The 24,120-nt window shown below is 36.9% G+C and overlaps 2 protein-coding genes and 1 non-coding gene across 5 annotated transcripts; all 3 read right to left on the bottom strand.

Annotated features, from left to right (window-relative positions):
* Positions 1-6,140: 6,140 nt before the first annotated feature.
* TAF2 (TBP-associated factor 2) lies at positions 6,141-20,412 on the bottom strand. 2 transcript variants are annotated; one of them, XM_008245816.3, is made up of 25 exons: positions 19,772-20,412; positions 19,190-19,532; positions 18,813-18,958; positions 18,660-18,726; positions 16,152-16,351; positions 15,893-16,046; positions 15,113-15,197; positions 14,878-14,969; positions 14,362-14,487; positions 14,210-14,263; positions 12,855-12,923; positions 12,620-12,717; positions 12,169-12,516; positions 11,994-12,081; positions 11,714-11,839; positions 11,569-11,625; positions 10,930-11,009; positions 10,788-10,830; positions 10,201-10,287; positions 9,408-9,497; positions 8,958-9,016; positions 8,777-8,867; positions 8,518-8,683; positions 8,219-8,402; positions 6,141-8,014 (listed from the first exon to the last, which is right to left on the bottom strand). In XM_008245816.3, the coding sequence occupies exons 1-25, from the start codon at positions 19,885-19,887 to the stop codon at positions 6,481-6,483; spliced, it is 4,503 nt and encodes a 1,500-aa protein (XP_008244038.2). In that variant the 5' UTR covers positions 19,888-20,412; the 3' UTR covers positions 6,141-6,480. The 2 variants fall into 2 exon arrangements, with proteins under 2 accessions (XP_008244038.2, XP_088911990.1); XM_089055864.1 differs by lacking the exons at positions 19,190-19,532; positions 19,772-20,412 and adding an exon at positions 19,036-19,150.
* On the bottom strand, positions 18,143-18,214 carry TRNAF-GAA (transfer RNA phenylalanine (anticodon GAA)). The gene has a single exon. It is a non-coding gene; the product is annotated as a tRNA-Phe (tRNA).
* A 775-nt stretch (positions 20,413-21,187) lies between the features above and the next one.
* On the bottom strand, positions 21,188-23,777 carry LOC103342275 (uncharacterized). 2 transcript variants are annotated; one of them, XM_008245884.3, is made up of 4 exons: positions 23,278-23,777; positions 21,824-22,834; positions 21,620-21,716; positions 21,188-21,484 (listed from the first exon to the last, which is right to left on the bottom strand). In XM_008245884.3, exons 1-4 carry the CDS (start codon positions 23,748-23,750, stop codon positions 21,350-21,352), a joined length of 1,716 nt encoding a protein of 571 aa, XP_008244106.3. In that variant the 5' UTR covers positions 23,751-23,777; the 3' UTR covers positions 21,188-21,349. The 2 variants fall into 2 exon arrangements, with proteins under 2 accessions (XP_008244106.3, XP_016652195.2); XM_016796709.2 differs by having other exon boundaries at positions 21,824-22,831; positions 23,278-23,775.
* Positions 23,778-24,120: the final 343 nt, after the last annotated feature.

Genomic DNA, 24,120 nt, shown 5'->3' with positions numbered 1-24,120 from the left:
AAGTTGAAGTAGAGCCAGGAGAAACAAATTGTAAGAAAAACTAAGATCTACAAAACCACGATGAGACGCCCCTCCCCACAAAACACTCAAAAAGAAAAAATACCTGAAAAGAAACCATAAATTATTATTCGGGAATTTCCTGTCCCAAAATCTGCGGGAGAGAGATGAGAAGAAAAAGTTGACCTACTCTGAGAAACCCTAGAAAATCATGACTGCGGTACCTGAGAAACCCTAAGAGAAAGAACGAGCAAATTACACCTGGTAACACCCTATTGGTGATGGGATAACAGTTTGTCTTTGAGTGGTTGGATCAATTGGAGAAGTGGGAAACACCCAATCTGGTGGAGAAAGTACCCTTGCGCATATGAGAAATGACACTCCTTCTGAGTTGGTCTAAACCATTATTAGCTAGCTATAGTGCAAGAAATAATTGCACCACTGCTGGCCGTCCACCTAATCTTGAAACCTGATTATCTTCTAAATGTTAACTTACACGTTCTTTCTTCAATAAATTAGTAATATTAGGGTCTAGTCCAGAGAAAAAGGGTCTTAACTTGACTTGCATATAAGAGGTGACATCTTGGTTGTATGTGTATGAGAAATCTCTATCCCTTATAGTTTAGACTTTCTATTTTTTAGTTAAAATTTAGCTAAAAACATTAGGAAACTATTTTAGGAGCCCTCTATAAAATTTTAACTCCAATCATACTCTCTAATTTAAAGAGTCATAAATATTTTTAATATTTTTAAATTCAATTTTTGAATAAAGTATAAACACAAAAGCAACAATAAAAAATAGTTGACATTAAATAAATGCTTAAATTAATATTAAATATATAAGCATTTAATGCTAACTATTTTTTAATAGAGATTGACCAATCAAAAATGAGTTATAGCATTTATGACTATCCAAATTATTGAGTATGGTTGGAGTTGAAATTTTGTAGAGAGCTCTTAAAATAGCTTTCTTATATTCTTAGCCAAATCTTAGCTAAGAAATAGAGAGCATCATTGTGGATGCTCTGAGTCTTTTTTTTCTCCTTATATTTAGAAGCTCCTATTAGTCTCTCTATTTTAGAAGTTGAATAGGGCGCATGGTTAGAGGTGGGTTATTTCAATTCCTTTTTAAATTTTAGCTGAGGTAGTTTAGAAAGTTCATTGTAATACTCTGTACTTAAAAAAAGGAATGAAAAAGGGGTATTATCCACAACTCCTTTTTTTTTTTGGGCGGATGAAATATTATCCACAACTCCTTCAGAAAGTTGCCCACAATGAAAACAAAAAAGTTGAGAAGGAACATAAAGTAGCTAGTGAAGTAGAAAGAAACCTTTCCCATTGGGTCATGTACACCTGAATGTTAGAATGGACTAATTAATGATCAATTAGTTCAATTAATCTAATGAGCAAGCCCAACCTAGTTCATCTGTCATCAAATTCTATTAGTTCGGTTAATCTCATAAGCAAGCCCAATCTTGAATGTTTCAGCACTTGTTTTCTCTAAGTAGTAACATATATGTTTTCAACAAACCACCCTGAAACAAATATCCCAGAGAAGAACATAACTAGAAGCATCATTTGAGGATTTAGGACAGGGAAAAAATGCTCAAATATGGCAAAGCAGAAAAGGTGTGCCAATAATGGAGCTTGTTGCTTCCTTTTGTGGGGCTTGTGGGAGTTGTTGCTTCAAATCTGCTGACTATTTATGGGAGTTGTTGCTTCAAATCTGCTGACTATTTATGGGAGTTGTTATTAACCTGACATAAACCCCCATTTTTCTGTACATTTTACTATTTGTGGCAGTGGGAGGTGTTAATGACATGATCCTAGAAGTTTAAATCTTAAAACAGGGGATTAAAAAAAGGAAGGGCAATGTACCTTAATTAAGTATCTTCATAAGCTGGGCCCTTGCCATGCCATCCATAGCACCACTGTATTGAAGAAACCAGCTTAAAGCTTATAGCTATATGGCCTTAAGTAAACATAGTGGAAAATAACCAAATCTTGAAGTAGAATAACCAAATCTGAACATATTGGAAAATGATGACTTGAGTAAACATCAGTGCTGGTGGTGTAGCAAACAATTCTTGAAATCCAAGCAACAATAACCTTATTCTTAATTAGCATATTTCTTCCTATCATTTCTTATCAATTGCGATCAAATTATTGTCAATTGCTACATTTGATGTTCAGGAGGAGATATAGCCTACAGACTCCATTTCTTAGCATCATCATCTTCTCATATACATGTAAATTGTAGTTCATTTACAACAAAAACAGGAATTGTTTTCTCATCGACGGTTTGACTTCGAAAGTAAATTTCCAATTTAAGAATGTATGAAGGCTCCAAATAAACTATATGTTTATTCAAAATTTTGGTTCAATCTAACAGAAGAATAATCAGATTGTTCTGAGTTTGAGACAAGAAATATTGGAGTGTAAATTTGTGGAAACCACAAAGATAACAGAGTTAACTAGGAAGGAACCTAACACAAACTTGAACTAGCTCAGAATCCGAGAGCCAATAAGGACTTTACATTCAAATCAGTTTTGTCTGTTCACTATTTTATAATTGGAAACTATTCTCTTTGTTCAAGACTGCATTTTTCTATCAGTTATTTTTTTTTGGGGGGGTGGGTCGGGGGTTGTCTGTTCACTATTTTATAATTGGAAACTATTCTCTTTGTTCAAGACTGCATTTTTCGATCAGTTACAGCTAATCTTAATGGCAGCTCTAAATATTCTATCCGTACCATATTACCAGTAGCTACCTATATGTAGGTTTTTCAGATATAAATTTCAAAGGGAGATGTCTCACTTAAGTAACAAACAATCATATTATTTCAGCTGAGAGGATCGAGGATTTTGCAGAGATTAGGGGGGCTAAGGTTTTTGTGATAATGTCAATTCAAACTTCCTATTTCACGTTTCTTAATTACCACATTCTTATTTGGAGAAATTATATAATGATTCACGTTACCTCGTGATACTTCCATTCAAAATTTACCACATGCCTTAAGTTTTTACCACCTTGATTGAACCCTTATTTTTTATCTTTAAAATTAGAAAACTAGGAAGGAAAAAAAAAAGCCAAGCAATCAGCACCCTGAACAACTACACCATACCTCAACTGTCTTCCATGGAAATCTATCAGAAGATTTTAGACATCTTGATCTTCGAAACTGTATGTTCTTGGCCTTGCAAGACCATAAAGGGTTCAATAGGTCCCTTAAAACCATAAACTGTAGGTTTATTTTTTATATTTTATAATAATATAACCTTAGGTAAATTTTGGATGGGAGTATCACGAGATGATGTGATGATATTGTCCTATGATTTCATTGATACTTTTTTTTTTCTTCATATGTTACTATCTTTTTTATTGCTGAATGATAATTAGTAATTTGATGATCATCAAGATTTGGTCTTATGTTCCCATTGAATTATTTGGTTAATATTAATAATTCTTTAGAGTATTAAAAAAACAGATGATGATGAGTTTTATTTGTAAGTTTGCTATCATTATGTTCGGTTCTTTTTATAATACTTTCGTTGAAGATATTTAACAGGAGACCCTATTTTTGTTTTGGCACAGAGCCAATAAAATCCTAGAGTGGCCATTATTTACATGAAATTATCCTCAAATTCGATCACATGTATAACAGAATCATATGCATGCATTGCAGACTAAGAGTTTCATGAAGTTTTCATCAGTAACCACTGAGCATGTATATATATATAATGGCATCTTGCTTTGACAGAAGTGATAGTATATATATAATGGCATCTTTCTTGTTCCAACATAATTCATATATAATAAATCTAAAACAGTTGATAGCATGTATGATATATACACTCACTCACTCTCTCTCTCTCTCTCTCTCCTTACTTTGATATATAATCAACATCAATTCCTAAGACAATATTAATCAAGCATGATACATGAAACCAAATCCAAACCAATACACGTACAGTGAAAAGAAAATTGAGCAAGACAGAACATTGTTAGAGGCAAATTATTCTCCATTTTGAAGCAATACAATGAAGTAATCAAATACTTAAACGATGTGGAATTATTGATTAAACTAGTTGAACATTAACTCACCTGATGGCTGATATGATATCCGCAAGTGAAGATATATAAATATAGGAACTTGGAAATGGTTGTGGCCGCCTAGCTAACTGCGTAAAGCAAAGCAACGCCAAGCCAAGCCCAAAGAGTTTGCATTCCAACCCTTTTTTATCTTGATGAAAGTTGAAATTTGAAGGTACAGTAAGCCTGAAGGATGAAGGAAGGAGAGCACAGTAATCATTTGGAGCAGGCAGAGCTAATCAAGGCAGATATGCTTCCACCAGGCACCAGCTTCCTTCCACCGTCCACACAAAGGACAACATATAATTTACATATATATATATATATACGTCAAGAAAGAAAGATTGAGGGGAAAGGAAACCCAACCCAACGCTACAAATCTGGAAAAGGAAGATTCACCAATAAATGTTAAAGCTAGCTAGCTACCCTCACCCTCACCCTCACCCTCACCCTCCCTGTAGCACTTGTAGTTATTGTTGGATTTCCAAATCGCAACTGCAGGCCTGCCTATCTCTCTATTTATAGAGTTTAGAGTTTAGATTTTAGATTTTAGATTTTAGAGCAGCAAAGCAATGTTATTAAATATTTATTTAAATGGGTTTGGATAATTATTACCAACGTAAAGGTACCCAATAGTGACACTGACACAGAGAGAGCCCTTAAATAAATAAATTAATTGATATGGTCGTTTCGGTTACTTTGATATTTGTGAATATATATATATATATATATATCTTCTTTGCGTAATCTATTTGCAGAGTAGATAGATATAATAAGTATACTACGTATGTGTTTCGTTCGTACGGCTACGGGGGAGGAGAGGGCCCCTACTGTCTTGCATTGCATTGCTCTTCTTATTTATTTATAATTATATATGGAAATGGAACAGACAGACAATTCAAACATGTTCAAGTCTCCCTCATGTGGACTATTGACTCGGTGATGATGACAAAAACCACAAAAGAAAATAAAAGAAGAAAAATTATATCTAAAGTCTTTCTTTCTTTCTTTAGTGCAGTTTCTTTCTTGTATATAATGTAATGTATGAAATTTGCCTGCTGCTGAATCTGAATATGCAAATGTGGCCTCTGTCTAACCACAACTTCACTTGGTGACAATGGAGCAGTGGAATTTTGCTTTTGCAGTAAAAATTGACCGACCGTTTCTTGTTGGGTGGGGATATATATATAGAAAGAAAGTAGAAAGCAAGCAATTGGTAGCTAGTGTTTGAATTTTCCTTTTAGTATAAATCATTTGTTTCAACCTTTTATTTTTACTTTTATACAAATATAAACCAAATTAGAAGAGGAGGGATTCAAACACATCACCCCAGACGGCGTTAATGTACTATACCCTAATTTATTTCTTCTCGTTATCTTTCTATTTTAAGACATAAAATTATATTTGAAAATGGTCCAGCTTGCAAATACAATAGCAAGCTGAACTACTTTCTTATTGCACGTACAAAAGCTTACAAATTACAATCATCAAACTTTACCTAGCCTAGGAGGATGCATGCATGTGGCCTGTGGGTGGTCATGGTTCAACGAGCCAAGCGTAGCCATTGAGGCAACCACGCAATCGATGGATCTTTAAGGGGCTGTGGGCGTGAGTGGGGTGGGGCCCTTTTCTTTTTTGACAGTTTGCTTCTTTCTATTACCCTTTTTAATAAGATCATTGAGTGAGAGATCCGACATTAGAACAGAGTAGAGTATCCTCAGCTCAGCTATCGCTGAGTCTGAGTGCCATCCATTTTTTTGGCTGTACAACCCTACTCTTCCCGTCTACAAACCCAAAGCTTTATCCCAACCCAAGACAACAGGAAAAGTCAAAAAAAAATTTAAATGTCCCATTTTCCCAAGTTGAAATGAAATTCTCGTAAATTTTTAAATACATTACCAACGGAGCCTGGAAAAGGATTTGACTTGCATTGCAGACCTGTGGCCTCGAATTCAAACCTTAGTAATATAGGTGTGTGAAAGACCCCCCCACCCCCAATGGTAGTTTAGAGCATTGTTTGTATTAAAAATAAATAAAAATACACTGCCAGTAACACAATCGACAGCTTGAAAATTTGTAATAAAAAATATGTAGGCCATTTGTTAACATCCACGGTTGCTTTAAATGTTCAGCTTCACAAAAATTCAAAGGTTGTCAAAGAAAAAAAAAGCGGTACGTTTGGCACTGGCGAGTGGCGATTGTTAAGAACATGCTCGCACCAAAAAGTCGGGCCTAACAATGAGCAAACACAAAAGCATTTATAAACTAACGTTCTGTAGTGTCTGCTACTGTCTCCCACAATATCACTATACACCTAAACACACAATCCAAAATTTATATTTCTTAGTAGCAACCCTCGTTCAATTTGTGACAAGGGTACAAAACATTCATTACGGTTTGCTGTGTGTTCGGATTTTTGTTTTAATACGAAACCTGGGAGTAGCAGAAGTACCTTCTGATGCCTCAGGCCTGGTGGCTTCGACCCCTGTGATCACTAATTTGTTGGATCCACTGGGCTCAGCTGGTTTGAGTTGCACATTTGCCGACTTTATACCAAGTATCTCTTTCCTACTGTGTGGTAAGTCTCCGGAAGATACTTTTCCAGTCTCATTCAACAACTTTGCCAATTCCTTCTCCTTCTGTTTTTTCTCCTTCTTTAAGCGCTTCCGCTCCAGATACTCAGGATCATCTCGGTGCCCCTTGTCCCGCTTTCGTTTCTTTTCCTTGTCTTTCTTTTTCTCCTTTTCTTTCCCACGAGGAAGAGAATCCACCATGCCAAATGAACCACCGTTAACATCATTCCTAGGAACTGAAAGAGCTTGGAGACTTGCATACTTTTGGACATCTGCATCTTGGTTATCCTGGATATACCTAGGTGATGGATCTTCAGGCTGAGGCAGTGCAGAAACTTTGCTTGAATCAGCAGTGCACTGCAATTCCTTTCCTATATCATCACCGTCACTCGCAAGTTTTGCACTACCAATGCTGGCAGTCATCCGGGATCCAGGATCATGCCAAGAGTTAACTTCCTCAACATTTTGATTGCTATGGCTCAGAGTCTCTGGAAAATTTCTGTGAGGCGCATCCACGGATACTGAACTGCTTGGCCCATGATCAATTTCAAGATGCCCACCTTGTGACCTCTCAGCAGTTTGATTATCACATTCTTCTGCTCTACTAGTAGTAGCAGATCTTTTGACCCTGATCTTAACAACTGGCAGCTTCCGTTTATGGCTGTTGGAAATGGTATCTGCTTCCTTGAAAGGTTCGAGAACTGCCAAGCCATCCTTGAAAGGTTCTGAAACCACTAAGCCATCCTTGGAAGGTTCTGGTGCACCAAAACTACCAATGGAAGGTTCTGGTGCACCAAAACTGCCAATGGATGGTTCAGGAGCAACCAAACCACCACCGGAAGGTTCTGGAGCAACCAAACCACCACCGGAAGGTTCTGGAGCAACCAAACCACCACCGGTAGGTTCTGGAGCAACCAAACCACCACCGGTAGGTTCTGGAGCAACCAAACCACCACTGGAAGGTTTTGGAGCACCCAAACACACACTGGAAGGCTGTGGATCACCCAAACCACCACTGGAGGGTTCTGGAGCATCTAAACCATCATTTGTAGGTTCGGGAACACCCAAATCATCTTTAGAAGCTCCTGGAAAGGCAAACCCATCCCTGGAAGTTTCTGGAGCTGGAACTGATAACCCATTCATGGAAATTTCTGGAGCAGGCAGTCCATCTCTGGAAGTTTCAAGGACAGTCAAATCATCATGGGAATGGTTTGGGGCTTCAGAAGGTGGTTCCAAAAATTTACTTTCTGGAATGAAAGTAGCAAATATGTTTTTCTGCTCGTGGAAGCTTTCCGCAGCCCCTAGATGAAATGGTTTATGATCTCTGGGTACTCCATATAGTGTTGGGGCCCTGAAAATGGAGCACGGTTCAAATACAATTAATAAAAAGCATTCGCAAATATCAGTTTTTAATAAACAAATGAATTCCATATATAGAAAAAGAAAAAAAACCAAATAATGTTTTTCATCTTGACAAGTCATCACAACTAAAGTGTAAACGTTTATTATATGTAAAATAGTAAAAACAAAATAAATAGGGGAAACAGGTGCTCACCTTCCTGCAAGGATTTGTAGGATGCAGAATAAGTGATGACGAAGAAAGATATTATTAAAAGCCATCCGGCCTTCAAGCAGGCAAAGCAAAGCCACAAGAGTTTGGCTCCTAATGTTGTCATTAAAATCAGATCCACCTCTAATCTGGCATAATCTCATAGCATGCACAGCCAATTTCACCTGCCCTGCAATCAAGGAATATAATAGAATGACGGAAACAGACACCTGGAATAAATATATTCTTGAGGGTTAAAAAGGGCCTAGAAAGACAGTTTTTCAACTGAAAGTATTGACAAGAACCTCTGAAGGATGTCTCTTCATCTAAATATTTGATAAACAGTTCCAAAGCCGCGTCAATGCCTTTGCAGTGGAACTCAAGATCAAGGAGTGCTCTGCTTGCTTCAACCCGAACTTGCCATATTGCCTTGCTATCCCGAAAAGGTTTTACAAGTTCAAATACGCGATCCTGCAGCAAGTCCCAAGTACTACATGAAGTCCCAAACACTACATATAAATACAAGAAATTTGAACAGCAATGAACAGGTGAGAAATTATTCACCAGAGGAACAAAGCCCAACAGTTTTAAGGCAATCTGTGTCAGGGACCTAATGCAGCTGACTGACAAGATACCATTGTAGCTAGGCATCAACCTGGTACATGTCATTTCCAAAGACATGAAATCAATTATAGTTATTATTTGATATAATCCACTGTATTCAGTGTGAAATGAGTTAATGCACCTGTCAAATTGCAAAATCCGATCAATGCGCTTCAGAAGAGATGATAAAAAGAGAATACTCTGCCACGGAGTAAAGATAACACCAGAGCACAGTGAGATTCTCAAATAGAATAAAGGGCATAGAAGGAAAATGTGATGCATCACGCACCAAGGGCATAATTTTCTTTTTCACAGTATTGTAAATTTCATATTTGAAAATTTAAGGATTATTACATGTGGGACCCATATCAAATATTGCATGGCATGTTTTGTTTCAAAGGTTATGCCTTAATCTAGACCAATACCGATACAGAAGTGCATATTTATAATGTAGTCCACCAAAATATGTGCATATTGTATAATCTAGTCCTGCATGCTTGTAAGGTAAACCAGAACACTGTTCATCGTGAAAGATAACACTGACACATGGTAGCTTCAACAGAATCACTGAGCATTATCATATAAAACAAACCTGTTGCCCGAATTCAAGTTCTCCAACAGACTCAATTAATGCAGCAAGCCAGAAGACATCAGAGTAAGGGTTCCCATTGTTGTCATTGTACTGTGACAATTGAAGACAAAGCAAACCATTAAAAAATTGATGTTCGGAGAGTGCGGCACTTGGGGTAGTTAAAATAAAATAAAATATAGAATCCAGATTGTTTACTGACAAACAATGGTCATGCACGGCACAGAAGAAGCAAGACAAAGGATTGTGTTCTCGAGTTTAGAAAATCCTATCTGTAGGACCCAAATCTAGGAATCTATGATGTGCTCTTTCAAAACTTAGAGACTTTCTTTTCCCCTTGCAGTACATAACTCCAAAATCTTATCCTATCCAATACGGATCTCCTTTTTTTCCCTTGGCCAACTCAATCGGATAGGTAATATGGGCTTCTAAGGTGGACTATTTCTCTAAGGCAATTCCAAAAGAAATCAAGAACTTTGGTGAGAGAAAATTGTTCCAAGCGTATTGGGGGCTAGGTTTTAGGTAAGAGAGCGAGAGAGAGAGAGAGAGCCACTAAGTCTCCAGTTTCCATACTGAAATTTCTAGCCCTCTGCATGGGTGTAGGTCAAAAGGTTTAGCCAAGTAAATGTTTTGTTTCACAGTTTGGTTCCATTCAAATTATTGTACGGTTGTACCCAATCAACCCTAATTTGGATTCGAATGACAACAAAAATGGTATTTTACTGACCATAGGCCAACTGTTATGACCATAAATTTTTGTTCATGCTATATGAGAAATGGCCAAGACAATAACTACCTTCAAAAGTTGTAAAACAAACTCCACAGCCTCTCTTGGGCTTTTCTTGTCTGCAGCTCTGACCATAGCTATAGCATGTGGAATGACCTGCAAGTTAGAGAAAAAAAGAGCTACATCATTAGATCAAGAACTTTACAGAACATATGCTTCTTCCAGATGGTCCTTGAGAGGAGACATACATTACTATCAATAATGATGATCATAGAAACAGCATCTATCCAATTCATAGCTTCCAATGTCAAATACATAAATGACACTTGTTGAATGAGTGTTCTGGACAGCTAATTCAGAACTAACATGTACACAGTAGCAGTACTGCACATCTATGTCAGAAATATATATATATATATATATATATATATACAAACGTCGATGTGATGTATCTATGTTGATGGGTCATAAAGGCACATAAAATGAAATTGCTTTAGTGTTTTGTGTTAACTAAAGGAATGGCTACCAACTGATTCATTTTATTGCTAATTCTTTGAAACAGGTGATACAAAAGTGTTTTGTGTTAACCAAAGGAATGGCTACCAACAATGACACATCACAAACAACTTATTACATATCCTACCTCGTTGCATTACCTCAAGAACAAAGTACTCAGAAATATCATGAAAGTCATTTGGCCTGGAAATAATAACAAGAAACAAAACTTTGTTAATTGGTATTTTTGAAGTAAGCTCTCCACCATTTGAAGTCCAAAATACACATTTACGAAGAACGTACTTGGGGAGTCCAATGTTCGCATCAAACCTTCGACTTTTATAAAATTTCACTAAATGGAGTAGACCAGCCCAATCAGTATCCTGCAAGACAATCAGATGTCAATAGCAAAAATTGGCATCTCAAGATACAGAAATAAACAATGAATAGATCATTCCAATCCGACTGTACAAGCTAGGGTTGAAAAAATACCAAGACCACCGATTCAAGGACTCAATTTGAAATACCCTTCCATAAGATACTCTTTCTTTTTCTTTGTTAAGGAAACCCGAATATTATAACCAAACAAAATTTGCAATTATAGGTGATAGAAGAACTAGAAGTTCAATTAGATTTTAAACAAGCAATGTGACGAATAAAAAAGAATTAGCATTACTCTAGATTACTAAGTTATGAAGGTTGCTGAATCGCCTCACTAGAAAATATCAGATAGTGTTTCTCTGTTAAGAACTGAAAAAAAAGAAGTAAATCTGTGAAGAACACTAGATACAAATAACTAAAAGTAAAGGGTTTAGATATTTACACGAACCTATTTCAAGATTTTAACAATGAAGATCACAACTCAAGTAAATAACGGCTTCCAAGCATAATAGATAACACTATAATGTATAACAGTTTTAACACAAATGATAATAATATTACCTCAGATGCTGTACTTGCCAATGCAAATGCGGCCTCAATTCGAACTCTCCAGAAGGCCTTGAAACCAAAGAATAAAACTTCAGAAATTTACACTCCAAGATACACATAATTCCGCACCAAGTATAACTCTGAGAGTGACTAAAACCTTGGAGTCAATGAGGAAATTATTGAGAGCATTAACAACAGAAAAGGGAAGCTGCGGTAAGGACTCCAGTGTTGCAATTGCTTGTGCCTGAGCAACAACATCTTTGTCCTTCTCCAGCTGATTAATCTGATATGGCATACCAACGCTAAAAATAGTCAAGGACTAAAGAACTTATTTACCATAGCAGAGAGAAAATCCATTAGTAAAAGCTCCCCAGTAAATAACCCATATATTAAAAACTCCATGAAAGCATATAGAATGACCATAATCTCATTCTTACCCACATCTGTACAGGTTGATTGAAATGAATTTCAGCAAGATATTCCATTTCTGGGTCTGCCCTCATCCACAACAACGGTGATTCCATACTACCAAAAGAAAATTTTCAACATGCTGGAAATACCAAATAGACATTCATCCAAGAATAAACTGTCAAACCGCATTTAATGTCATACCTGGAACGCATATCTAGAGCCGGAGCACCATCCCCATTATCATCAGCCCCATCTAGTTTTGAACCCTTTTTAGGCTTTTGAAAGCGTCTAGCAGCAAGCTTTGAATGGCATTGTATTTCCAGCAGCTGCCATACTTCTCCAGCCATTGGCAGAACTGGATGATCAAATGTACCATCAAGCTCATGAGCCCTGATACTCATCATTCCAGGCCATCCATTGTCACCGTCTCGCTTTTCAGATTCTGGATTTGCATTAACAACAGAGGCACTTGAATCCGACAAGCCTGTGCACCCTCGTAAAACTGCCAATTCAACCATATTCTTCCTCTTGTTATAGGAGAAGCCCATCCTTTCAATTTTAGTGCCAATGAAAGAACAGCATATTAGTTACTGAATCTGTAAAAGAGATCCAGCACGAACAAAAGGAGTAACATGTAGCAGATGCACGATACCTCAAGACTGGGCAACCACACAATTCTACCCATCGAGGAAAAAATTCTTTAAGAAATGGACGCTCAAGATTACCAACCTTATTAGCAAAATGCCTAAACTGCACGACACAAGATATGGTATAAGACTAGAGAAAAGTTAATGAACTCTATAACTGAAATAACCTTCGCATAATAAACAGAAGCCATTGCGGCCAATAGTTTTAGTCCAACAATATGTCAAAATAGATGTTCATACCTCCTTCGTACTAAGGGATCTCAAAGGACGGGTCTTATCTTGAGCCCTCAAAACTATTGTCTGCAAAATCTGTACACCAGAGGAGAACAAAACCACAAACCGTATGGTATCAGCTGGCAAGAACTTAACAACTATGATCAATTCATATTTACACCTCCGTGAGTTGCATGCACCAAACCAACAAATTAGATTAGAGAACTGTAACTTAGCATAGTGTAACCTCTGTTGAATAAAGACTAGTACAAAGCAAACAGAGTTTAAAAGTTGGTCCCCTTCAATTTGCAAAGTCATTAATTGAGTTCTAGGAACTCCCTACTATTAAGTATTTTCATAAAATAATTCCACACAAAACATACTAAAAACTCTCTCATGCAATCCCCTTCCTCCAGTTCCTACCATTCCTTCAGATCACATCCTGTCCATGACTGAACTATATATGTTTTCAATGTTTCCTAAACAGTAAATTACATGGACTCTAGCATGTAGGTCAGATATGGTCATAAGGATACATGTTTGATAACTCACAAGAAATTCAAGTTTTAGGATTACAGGAAAGAAACCAAAATGGGGTATGATTCTGAGACCATAGCTTCAACAAAGTAGAAAGAAAACTTCAATAGCCCCAAAGAAACCTCTTTATGAGAAATGCTAGCTACCTTCCCTTATTGCCTTCCCTTGCCCTTCACATTGACTTTATGTCACGTGTATTCCACCCACACATAAATCTATGAATTTAATGTGATCAAATACTTTTTATTCTCATTACAGGTAAAATATTAGTATTTTGCATTAAATACATAGAATTATGTGTGAGTGGAATACATGTGGCATATATTGAATGGGGAAGGCCAGAAGGAGAAGGTAAGAAGGAAGGTAGCTAGCACTCCTATATAATGTAACATCCCAAAGCACAAATATTTTCAGCCCAAATAAAGACTCTGACTTGGTTAAATTAATCAGCCGTTATGACTTGGGTCTGAATACAGGGCCAATAACGGAGTCATAGAGGCTTTTGACCAAATTTACCAAATAAAAATTAACAAACTAAGGAAAAGCAGCTAACAGAAAACACAAGTCTACGGGCCAATAACAGAGTCATAGAGGCTTTGAACAAATTTACCAAATATTAAAATATATAAAAAAAAACCTATGGAAAAGCAGCTAACAGAAAGCTCAACTCTACAACATCTTAATTGATAATATTCGACCATGTTGGGTCTCAATAAATAAGGTGAAAGAAAAAGCATGATGAAACAGAAGAAATCAGTGAAAGCGACAAACTAACTCAATTCAATCTAAATTTCTTACTTATCAGAACGGTTCATAATAGAGCAACAATTTCCTAGGATTCTTACTTTACGGAAAGACTCGGGTCCCATCTGCTTTTCCAACATTTGAAGGATTGCCACCTTTGTAACAAGTTCACTCAGTCAATAGGTGAAGATGGAGAAAAAGTGAACATATTGATATTCCATAGTAATAAACAAAACATTCAACATGAACTCACAGATTTCCATGACCTAATTTTGCTGTATATTCCAATGCATTGAGTTCCGTACAAATCCTTACAAGAAGCAGCAGAGCTTAAAGCAGTTGCACCACTATCATCTGCTTTGCAAACAGCACAATTTGCCTGCAATTCCAGAGGGGGAAGGAAAACATTGTCAACAAGAATTCAAGTATAAGAAAATGCAACTTACGCTATAGTTTTTACCTTCTTTTGCCCAAGGGAAGACAAAGACAGAACAAACTAGAAGTAGGAGAGTGAAAGAGTAATGATAAGTAGAAGAGATACTTTTTAGAAGACAAGAAATCATGAAAAAGATTTCCTTGATACAAGCCCAAAGGACAAGGGTTGCAATACTTAAGAAATCAGAGTCTCTATAATGATCAAGACTTCATCTGTTAAATTCAATGATTCCTCATTACCCATTCTACAATATATATATATCACTTATTTGCACAGCAAAATATATTAACTATTAAGTATGTGGTTCATGCACATTCTTGTGAGAAAGCAAACCTTATATCTTCGATAGCGGGCCTCATTATTTCCCAAATATTTTTTGATAAACAAATCTGTCAAAAACCCAGCGAGACCATCCAGCAGCCACTCTGACAATATGAGTTAAGCAACCATATCAGAGCCAATGGATTTTCCCCAACCAAAAAAAAAAAAAACACTTAATAGAACTATTCAGTACCAATGATCTAAATTCATAATAAGTATTACAAGCCATCACACACTACTAGCTTACCATCATTAGGTGCCTCGGGGGTGATATAGACACCAAACCATTGTCTTGCCAGGGCAAATGCAAGTTTAATCCTTGTGTCAATGGTCTGTTGTGAAAAGTTATACACACATCAGTTTAATAGGAATAGAGGTGGCAAGTGACAGGAATAGAAGACTTATTTTCTTGATAAGTGAAAAATACGAAAGACATGCACTCTTTAGAAGCTCATGGCAAAACTGCAATGACAAAAGCTTATCCTTTCATTATCATGAATATACCACTTATAGCATAATACAGGACAAAGGAAGAGTCAGAGAGGACTTCATTTTTTCAAATAGTGACAAACAAAGAAGACATGCATTATTCTTTCATGTCAAAACTACAATGAAGAAGCTTATCCATTAAAATCATTAACATGCTATATCGTCGATAAAAACCACAATCTTATTGGGAAAAATGGGAGGAAAGGCATTTTAACCACAAAGAAACACTTTAAATATAGTGGTCAGAATATCTGAAAAGTATCTTTATTGTTGTCTAACCCCAGAGTCTTAAAAGCGGAGAGGTGAATAGCAAGACTTTCTATAATTTTAGCATTCTTAGTATGAATACATCTTGCTTAAGTTAGCTTAATGTTCGGGTATTCATTGCCTGTTACATTTATCAAACCTCCACAATGGATGCTAGACCTATATGCAAGCAAATCTTGCTTCAATGTGAAATCAATTCATCATATGTATGATACATGAAATTTATCCAGACCAGAACTGAACTCCTAGATAATATGGGGAAAAACCAAACCTGATCAATGATCTTCTCATCAAACAAAACTTGAGAACTGAAAATGCTCATGGAGGCCCCCGAACATAATGATGATACTGCCATCTCAGGCTCAATAAAAACTTGCTTGTATGACCCAAAAGGAAAGTTTATCGAAAGGTAATCCTTATAACAGCTGTGGAGTAAAAACTTAATATTAAGGGAATGATGTATGATGTAAAACATGAAGAAACACATCATGAAACTAAACAGACAAAGTTATATGACTAGGAAGACAAACCTAAATGCACCATGAAAAAACTCTACAGTATTCCGAAGCTTTGACATATTAGCTGGCAAGCACATGTGAGATATTAGACCAAGTTGGTGATCAGGAAGGATTTCAAAAGGTGCAACCACCAAAGATATCCACCGAGCACTAACTGGAACATCTAATCTATAAACATATGTTTTGCGAGGAGGATCATCCTTGCTCAAAACCTGCAAAGAATTTGCTAAACATAGTTACGACATCAACAAACATTAAACACCCATCTGATACAGTAATACTAGATATGGTCATTGACTGGCGAAATACACCTATTTAACAAAAAACTGCACATAGAGTGTAAGTCAGTTAATTTGATATCAAGATAGGAACAATAACCCAAGCATCAAGGAATGCCCTAGATGTAATTGTAATTATCCAATTACATCCATAATTGTTGCAACCTATATTTGCATTATGACTTATCTCACACTACCACTATCTCCAATAGATACTCAAGTTTAAGCCACAATGCTTGGTTCTATAACAAATTGTTCAGTTTCCTCTATATAGATATTATATACATATAAACCTTGATTCTCAAGTTGGAAATTTAAGCCAAATTTCACAGACCCTCCAGAAGATCGACTTTTGTATCAGTATCTAGTCCATCTGCATGAGGATCACATGGGCAGTGGTCTTCAATAGAATAAGGGTTAGCTCAATCTATCAATATCCTTGTCACATACCATACCAGCAAAAGCAGAATTTTCATGTAGAAAGGCTACCATATGACAAAACTCCAGATCCTAAGAAATTTATTGCTAAATTCATGAATGAGAAAACTTTCACATTGGCCCAACCAAGAGGGAACACCAAATATCTCGTGCCACAGAAAACACCCCAAACAAATATCATAATAATGACTATGAGTCCTAAGACCTTTAGCTGGTTGTCAAATAGCAGACTAGACCTATTAAAATTGGCACAATTCATCTCAATCGAGAAGCTTGATTGAGACTTCCATTAGTTAATTGTCATCTTGCTATATGCATAAAAAGATTGAGAATCAAACGACTGTTACAACTTCATGGTTCCTATATAAAAAGTAGGATTAACTACATTTTACTCCCTGCAGGTTAGGGTCATTATCAAAATGGGCACCGAGGTTTCAATTTCATCAATATTGAAACCCAACGTTTTTTAATATGACTAAATTATGCACTCCGTCAACTTCACCATTTGATTTTCTGTAAAATTGTTATCAAATTACACACACCATTGTTATTTTCGTCATTGTTTTCTTTTACACATCAGCATAATCAAACGGGGAAGTTGATGGAGTGCGTAATTTGGTCAGATTTAAATACGTTGGGTTTCTTCTTTTTTTGATAAAAAAAACGTTGGGATTCATATTGATGAAATTGAAACCTCGGAGCCCCTTTCGATAATGACATAAACCTGAAGGGAGTAAAATGTAGTTAATCCTAAAAAATAAGAATATAAATGGTGAAGAGACAAAAAAAAACTAAATGTTGGTTTACAATTTGCTAATTCATTAAGAGCGAACCAACGATCATGTAATATCAATTGTAAAAGAGGGAATAGGATTGTTCATATATGAAAATATTGTAAATACTGACTAGATAAGAAAATTATCAAGATAATTAAAGTGGAGGAACGTAAAACAAATATAGTTTCTTTTCTATCTTGTCATTTACATGGATCCAGGAAGGCAACAGTCTCAATTGCCTATGTACTGCCTTTTTTTTTTCTAAGGAAGCACTGTTCCTGGTATCCAGGATTTACACACCTTATCCTTTTTCAAGGAACTACTAGCTGCGTACTCCAGTATACTCAGCCCTCATCAGCCTAGAAGTGCGGCCATTTGCAATGGTTGCTTTTTTTGCACTCAAAAGCAAGATAAACTTTCCACACTACGTATGTACTGCCCTTAACAATAGTGTTTGTCCAACCACCAACGTTAAAGTTCCACTCAACAGAGTGTCGATCCAATAGATGCCTGCGGTGAGCGTGGATCGAACACGCGACCTCAGATATTCAGTCTGACGCTCTCCCAACTGAGCTATCCCCGCAAATAATGCACCAATGAGGAATCGAACCCCGGTTTATATCGTGTCAAGGCAAAAATCACAAAAAGGGGGTAAGAATTTACTGAATTACTCTCTTCCTTTCATGACAATTTTCCTTACATCTTTTATCAAAAGTATCTATTTCGACTGATCTTCCTCTATTGTTTGCTAACCACTGTTTTAAGGGGTTGTCAGCAAGAAAATTAGAATACACACCCATTGGAATCAATTTTTTGAAAAATTGGAATCAATTAGTTAGGTGCAACCCAACAAATCACAGATTATACCTATTAAATTTAGATTTTATACAGTTATACTTCCTTTGTTGTGCAATTCCACTTTGCACACTGGTTATTTGATTCATCAAAAGCATGTGCACTTTTTCATGGCAAATACACATTAAGATGGCACTTGAACATGAAAAGACATGTTCTATCATTCATCTCACCTGGTATAGTAAGCTTCCAGTGCTAACAGCCACAAGATTTTGTGCAACAGTAAACTCCAGATCATAGCTGAACATGTAATAATCAAATGAATATACCGAAGGTTGTGAATACGCAAAACTACCAAAAGAAGGGCACAATTAGACAGTTAGTACCAGCAACTCTGTGAACTTTCATCCATACAAGGGAACCAGCATCGTGCACGCCGTATCTGGTTATCAGTATGTAGAACAGTATCATGAAAGTGAATTCCTGTCTCTGCTTTCTCTACCCAATAATCAATACGAACCAACCGCACATTCTGCACCAACACCAACCTATATGAGAAACCATAAATAAAAAAATACATTTGCCACCTATGAAGCTATGAACCCTCACCGCGAAAATTCTAAAGAAGCGCAGGTCAACCCAAAAACTGAACTATATGCAAGTTTTTTTCACCATCCTAACCATTTACATCAAGCCAGAACATTGAAAACCCACATCAACAATTTTAAACTCACAAACCACAACCACAACTATATATCATAACCTGCTTGGCTTCCCCAGAGGAATGTTGCACCTCATTATCCACAACCAGTTGCTCCTGCAGTTCGCTTCCGGCCTTGAATGCCTTACAACAATTGATCAGTAAATTCGGGACCAATTCTCTCTCAAGAGCCGATATATAAGTGGAACCTGCCGCATCGGCAGCATAGCTCGGAGACGTAACCCAACTCCATCTCTTCTCGCTTTCCGCATCTTTATGATTACTATGCGGGTAGTACTCAAACTCAGTCTGCTCGCCGTCGACTGAAACACTCTCAATCCCCAGGTTTTCTGCGTGTAAACCTACAATCCCAATTTCTGGGACGGAAATCTTCAACTCTGTGTACCTACAAACCCAACAAACACAAACAACAAAATTAAGCAACATTAAGACTAACCATCCAAAATTATAACAATTTTTGGTTCCTCGAGCTCCCTAGTTACATTTCAACTAGAAAAGACCTCAATTGAATCCTTTCACGAATATTGAAAGCTCCAAGTTTGAATTCGCTCAAAACAGATAAAAAGACACCAAGAAAACCGTGAATAATTGTCCATGTGTGTGGCAGTGAGGGCTGACACGAACCCATAAATGCGACGCTTATCGAGGTCGACGGAGAGGCAGAGCTTCTGATGACGAACGACTGGCCCGGAGTTGTCGGGCTTGGCGTCCTCATTCTTGGGCTTGCGAGGCTTCGCCATGGTCGTACGGAGCCTAACGAGAGAAGGAGAGATCGAAGAGCAAGCTCGCGAGCTCACTAGCTTTGTATCTTCTATCTTGAATCTGTTTTCGCCGAAAGAGAAAAATGAAACGAGGGTTTTATTTATAGACGCACTCACGGAGGCACGGACTCACGGCCTTCTCTCTGGTTAGGTTACTCTCTCACCTCTTCGGTGACGACCGAAGCGCTATGCTTCTCATCTTGACCGTCCACTTTTTGATAATACTGATCTACGGTGGATGGAAGATCTTTCCTGGAGTTGACCGTTGGACAACAATGCTCTTCTTTTTTTCTTTTTCTTTTTTCTGTAGAAAAAACCGTAGCACTATCCTTTTCATCTTGACCGGTCCTTGTGTTGAAGATACTGCTCTACCGTGGATTGAACGTCGGACAACAACTTTCTCCGAATTGTCATTCGTCGACTTCCTTGAACCTTTCATCTCTCCCATCAAAGTTCCATCTGCTCACGATACACAGAGCGGATCGCCGGCTCGCTTCCAATCAGGTTAGAACTCATATACGGAACGAGGGCGGGCCGTGGAAAATTTGCATTGCTTCACTTCACATTGATTTTTTTTTTTTTTTTTACAAATAATTTTCAAACGAGTAAAAATTCAGAATTAGACATCAAATCAAACCCCAACCAAGAAAAGATTTTTTTATACTAATTAGACAGAAACAAAAGCCATAATTCCAGACACCCTAGATCAGAACAAAGCAAACGATTTTGTGGAGAAGAAAGAATAACACACCCACCATTTGGGGGGAAATGCATAATTAGATTAAGAAAATGTAAAATCCCTGATACACCCACCAGCTGCAAATGCAAATGCAAAACCAATGGGTCTTGGTTGAAGAGAAATTCAATACATTTCGAAGAACAATAACAAAGGATTTCGTGGAATAAAAAAGTAAGGTAAGGTAACTGTACAAAAGGTTCCCATCTGTTTGAATAAAAAAGTTGCTGGATAAGGAAGGGAAAAAAAAGTAGGGGGTTTCACTAAAACACCCAAAATAAAAATGAAATTATTAAAAAACCCAACATCCAAAACACTTTATAAACACACCCAAAATCCATCATTACACACACTCAAAACCCATTTATAAACACACCCAAAAAATATACAATTGTTGATTTTGGGTTGTATTTCTATGTTTAAATAGTGTTTGAGTTTTTTTTATAAATACATGTCTAGGATTGGGTTTATTTATAAATTTGTAAAAAAAGTATTCCTGCTGTCGCGTAATAACTAGAGATTCAAATACATATAAAACTCATATGATGTTGTGTGTAAAAAATCCCACAAATATTATAATATAATATGATGTTGCAGTTACCACTTCCTCTGGAAAATTTTACATTCAGAAGAAGAGTCAAGCCAAAACAGGTCAACAGAGGCAAATTAAAATGACCTAGACTATATTATAGGAAATTTTTTCTTCTAGGTGGTGGCTCTCCGAGGCTTCTGAATTCGCATATTTGAGGTGCAAATTTTCCTACAATTTCTTATTTCAAGCTGCCTGGCGGCTATTTCTTCCAGCTTTCTGGCGGCTATTCCCTGCTTAGCTTCGTCTTTCTGCAAAACCCAATTATATTACAAAAAACTAAACTCAAAGGCTAATAAAAACACCTATAAACATGCAAACAATTGAGTCTCTTGATCCAGTCTTTCAATAAATAAAAAGATTTCATGGAAGCACATTTTTTTCACCTTTGCCATTGTCGTGTAATTCCCCCCAACCAGAAAAGAATTCTCATCCATAGTGCATTCTTGTTTATTCGAAATAGGTTCATAATCTCCAAAATCACTGAGTCATAAAAATGAAAAACCTTGTTACATAAATAATGTAACAAAACTCCAACGCACCTTATTAATGTTATTGATGAAAACACATGAAATGTGAAGGAAACTTACGAAGTAAAGCAGAAAACAAGCCAGAACCAATCAAGGTCCTTGATATCCACAGAATGAACAGTTGAATTTATGGTCTTGATCATATCTCTTCCTCCATCTCCAACAACAACTTGAAATGTGGTGATACAAAGAAATTGGACCTCGATATTTACATCGCAACAACCGGTCTTCACATGGAAAAAGTCAAGGTTCCCCAAATGAACTAAATACTCTGTCTTATAGTCACAAAATGGCCATGGCGGGCTCGCAATCTCCAGGCCTCGCAATACGAACATTTTTCTTAGGGAGTATGCAATAATATCGTCATTACCTTTGTCCATACTAAAAGAGAATCCTATAAACTCATCCCCATGTAAGGCACATATAGTCTTGCCGACGACCACGGCCCTCCCATGGAAAGGAGCATAACAAATAGAAGTTTCAACTTGCACCCGATTCCATCGCTTTCTACTCTCATGAAAAGCAACGACATCGAAATTATTTTCTTTCCACCCACACAATGAAAACAAAATAACGCCATAACAAACAGCATAACCAGTTATATCCATATAGGTGTCATAATGTCTATAAAATGGAAAAGAAGGCATTTCCTCCCAAATATTCCGATCGGGATCATATCTCTCAAATGAGGGCTCCGAACTTAGTGGGAAGCATGATGGACTTGCAACACAATAAATCTTGTCATATGCAGACACAACAGTTGCTATTGATTTAGGAGCTAGGGTAGGAGGAATAGATGAATGTGTTAATCTATTATTGTTGGTGTCAATAATATATCCACCTTCCTGCATAAGAATGTATAATTTGGAGCGGTTGAAATTCCGTGCAGCTTGAATGCATATACCCTCACAGAACTTGGCAACAAGTCCAACTACTGGGGGTTCATGAGTGACTCCTGCTCCGTGTTTGAATTTCACTTCATAGATTGCATTAGAGTATTCGCGTCCATAAGAAGACACCAATAAATATACAGATCTAGTTGATGCATGCTCCCAATCCACAGGCAAGCTGCTGGACAGAGAAGAGAGATATGTACATCATTTAAATCAAGTTAATCTTTTCAAACACCTACCTTAGAGTAAATTAATCTTTTCAAGCTGGACGGGCAAGCTACAGCATCTACTTTAGTAAGCACATACACGTATATAGGCATAAATACAAACAATACAGTAAGAATGCATGCATCAATAAATAAACCTGTCCATTAATTTCCTACAAACTGCGAATGATAGTGTGGGAGTAGATAATTTATCTGGTAGAAGCTGGTTATTTTTCCATGCAAGAATCTTTGAATAATTAAAGATGCATAACTTAAGCAAAATTCTCCGAGAAACTAAAACAAAAATAAAATTGATCGACAAACTTGAAGAAGAAAAATGCGAACCAAAGAACATCAACAATTTTACAGAGAAACAACAATTAAAAAAGATAAAATTACTAAGCAATGCACTGACCTTGGATAAAGCTTAACGGCCTCATGGTTGGGACTGCCGTCAACCACCGTGGAAATTGGAATGGCCGTCGTTACGTGTGGGATGGGGAGTAGTAAGCAAAGCTCCTCCGTTATTGATTTTGTCAAATCAAACAGTTGGCCCAGAGATTCCTCCATCTCCGGTATCTTGCCCAGAGATTTCTCCATCTCCAATATCTTGCCCAGAGATTTCTTCATCTCCCATATCTTGCCCAGAGATTTCTCCATCTCCGATATCTTGCCCAGCAGATCATCTTGGCATGAAGCCACATGGTCTTGACCCGAGGTGAGCTTAGCGACGGTGGTAGGTTGAGACATGGTGCCGGATGATAGGACCTCTGCTATTGATAAAATTCCAAATTGAGGCTGGGCAAAGGGAATGCCGCGGCCGTCGAAAATTCTAGAAATAAAGATTGAAGAGCAGATGTTTTGTAAAGTCTGAATTGCACGGAGCATGTATTTATATAATGAACTAATTAATCTTGCTAGACACAGGAAACTATCTTTTTATTATTTTTTTATAGGAAGAAACAGGAAAATTATTATTATTATTATTTCTTTCTTTTTTTGGAAGGTATAAACAGGAAATTTTTATTTATATATATATTAGGAAGAAACAGGAAACTTTCGCATCAAACAAAAAAAAAAACTTAAAAACAGGAAAGTTATTCTTTTCTTTTTGGACTGAAGAAACAGCAAACTAAGAAATAATATAGGAAGCATGAAAAAGACTTTCCCGCATATCGTAACACGCCCTTTCATGATGTTATGCTGCTTCCCAGTTTCTTTTCTTTGGCCTCATCTCATGTTACCCTTTTTATGATTT

This window comes from Prunus mume, linkage group LG7 (genome assembly GCF_029339155.1).
Source record: "Prunus mume cultivar Tortuosa linkage group LG7, ASM2933915v1, whole genome shotgun sequence".
NCBI lineage: Eukaryota > Viridiplantae > Streptophyta > Magnoliopsida > Rosales > Rosaceae > Prunus > Prunus mume.
The sequence above is the reverse complement of the archived record's forward strand: the minus strand, read 5'-3'. Positions and strand labels throughout refer to the sequence as shown.

Coding starts and splice junctions, on each gene's coding strand:
- LOC103342275 (XM_008245884.3), bottom strand. CDS start 23,750: ATGCTCCGTGCAATTCAGACTTTACAAAACATCTGCTCTTCAATCTTT. Junction 22,835..23,277: donor GCCGTTAAGCTTTATCCAAG/GTCAGTGCATTG, acceptor TTCTCTGTCCAG/CAGCTTGCCTGTGGATTGGG. Junction 21,717..21,823: donor CTTGTTTTCTGCTTTACTTC/GTAAGTTTCCTT, acceptor TTTATGACTCAG/TGATTTTGGAGATTATGAAC.
- TAF2 (XM_008245816.3), bottom strand. CDS start 19,887: ATGGCGAAGCCTCGCAAGCCCAAGAATGAGGACGCCAAGCCCGACAAC. Junction 10,831..10,929: donor GCGAACATTGGACTCCCCAA/GTACGTTCTTCG, acceptor TATTATTTCCAG/GCCAAATGACTTTCATGATA. Junction 9,498..10,200: donor TTGTTTTACAACTTTTGAAG/GTAGTTATTGTC, acceptor CAATTGTCACAG/TACAATGACAACAATGGGAA.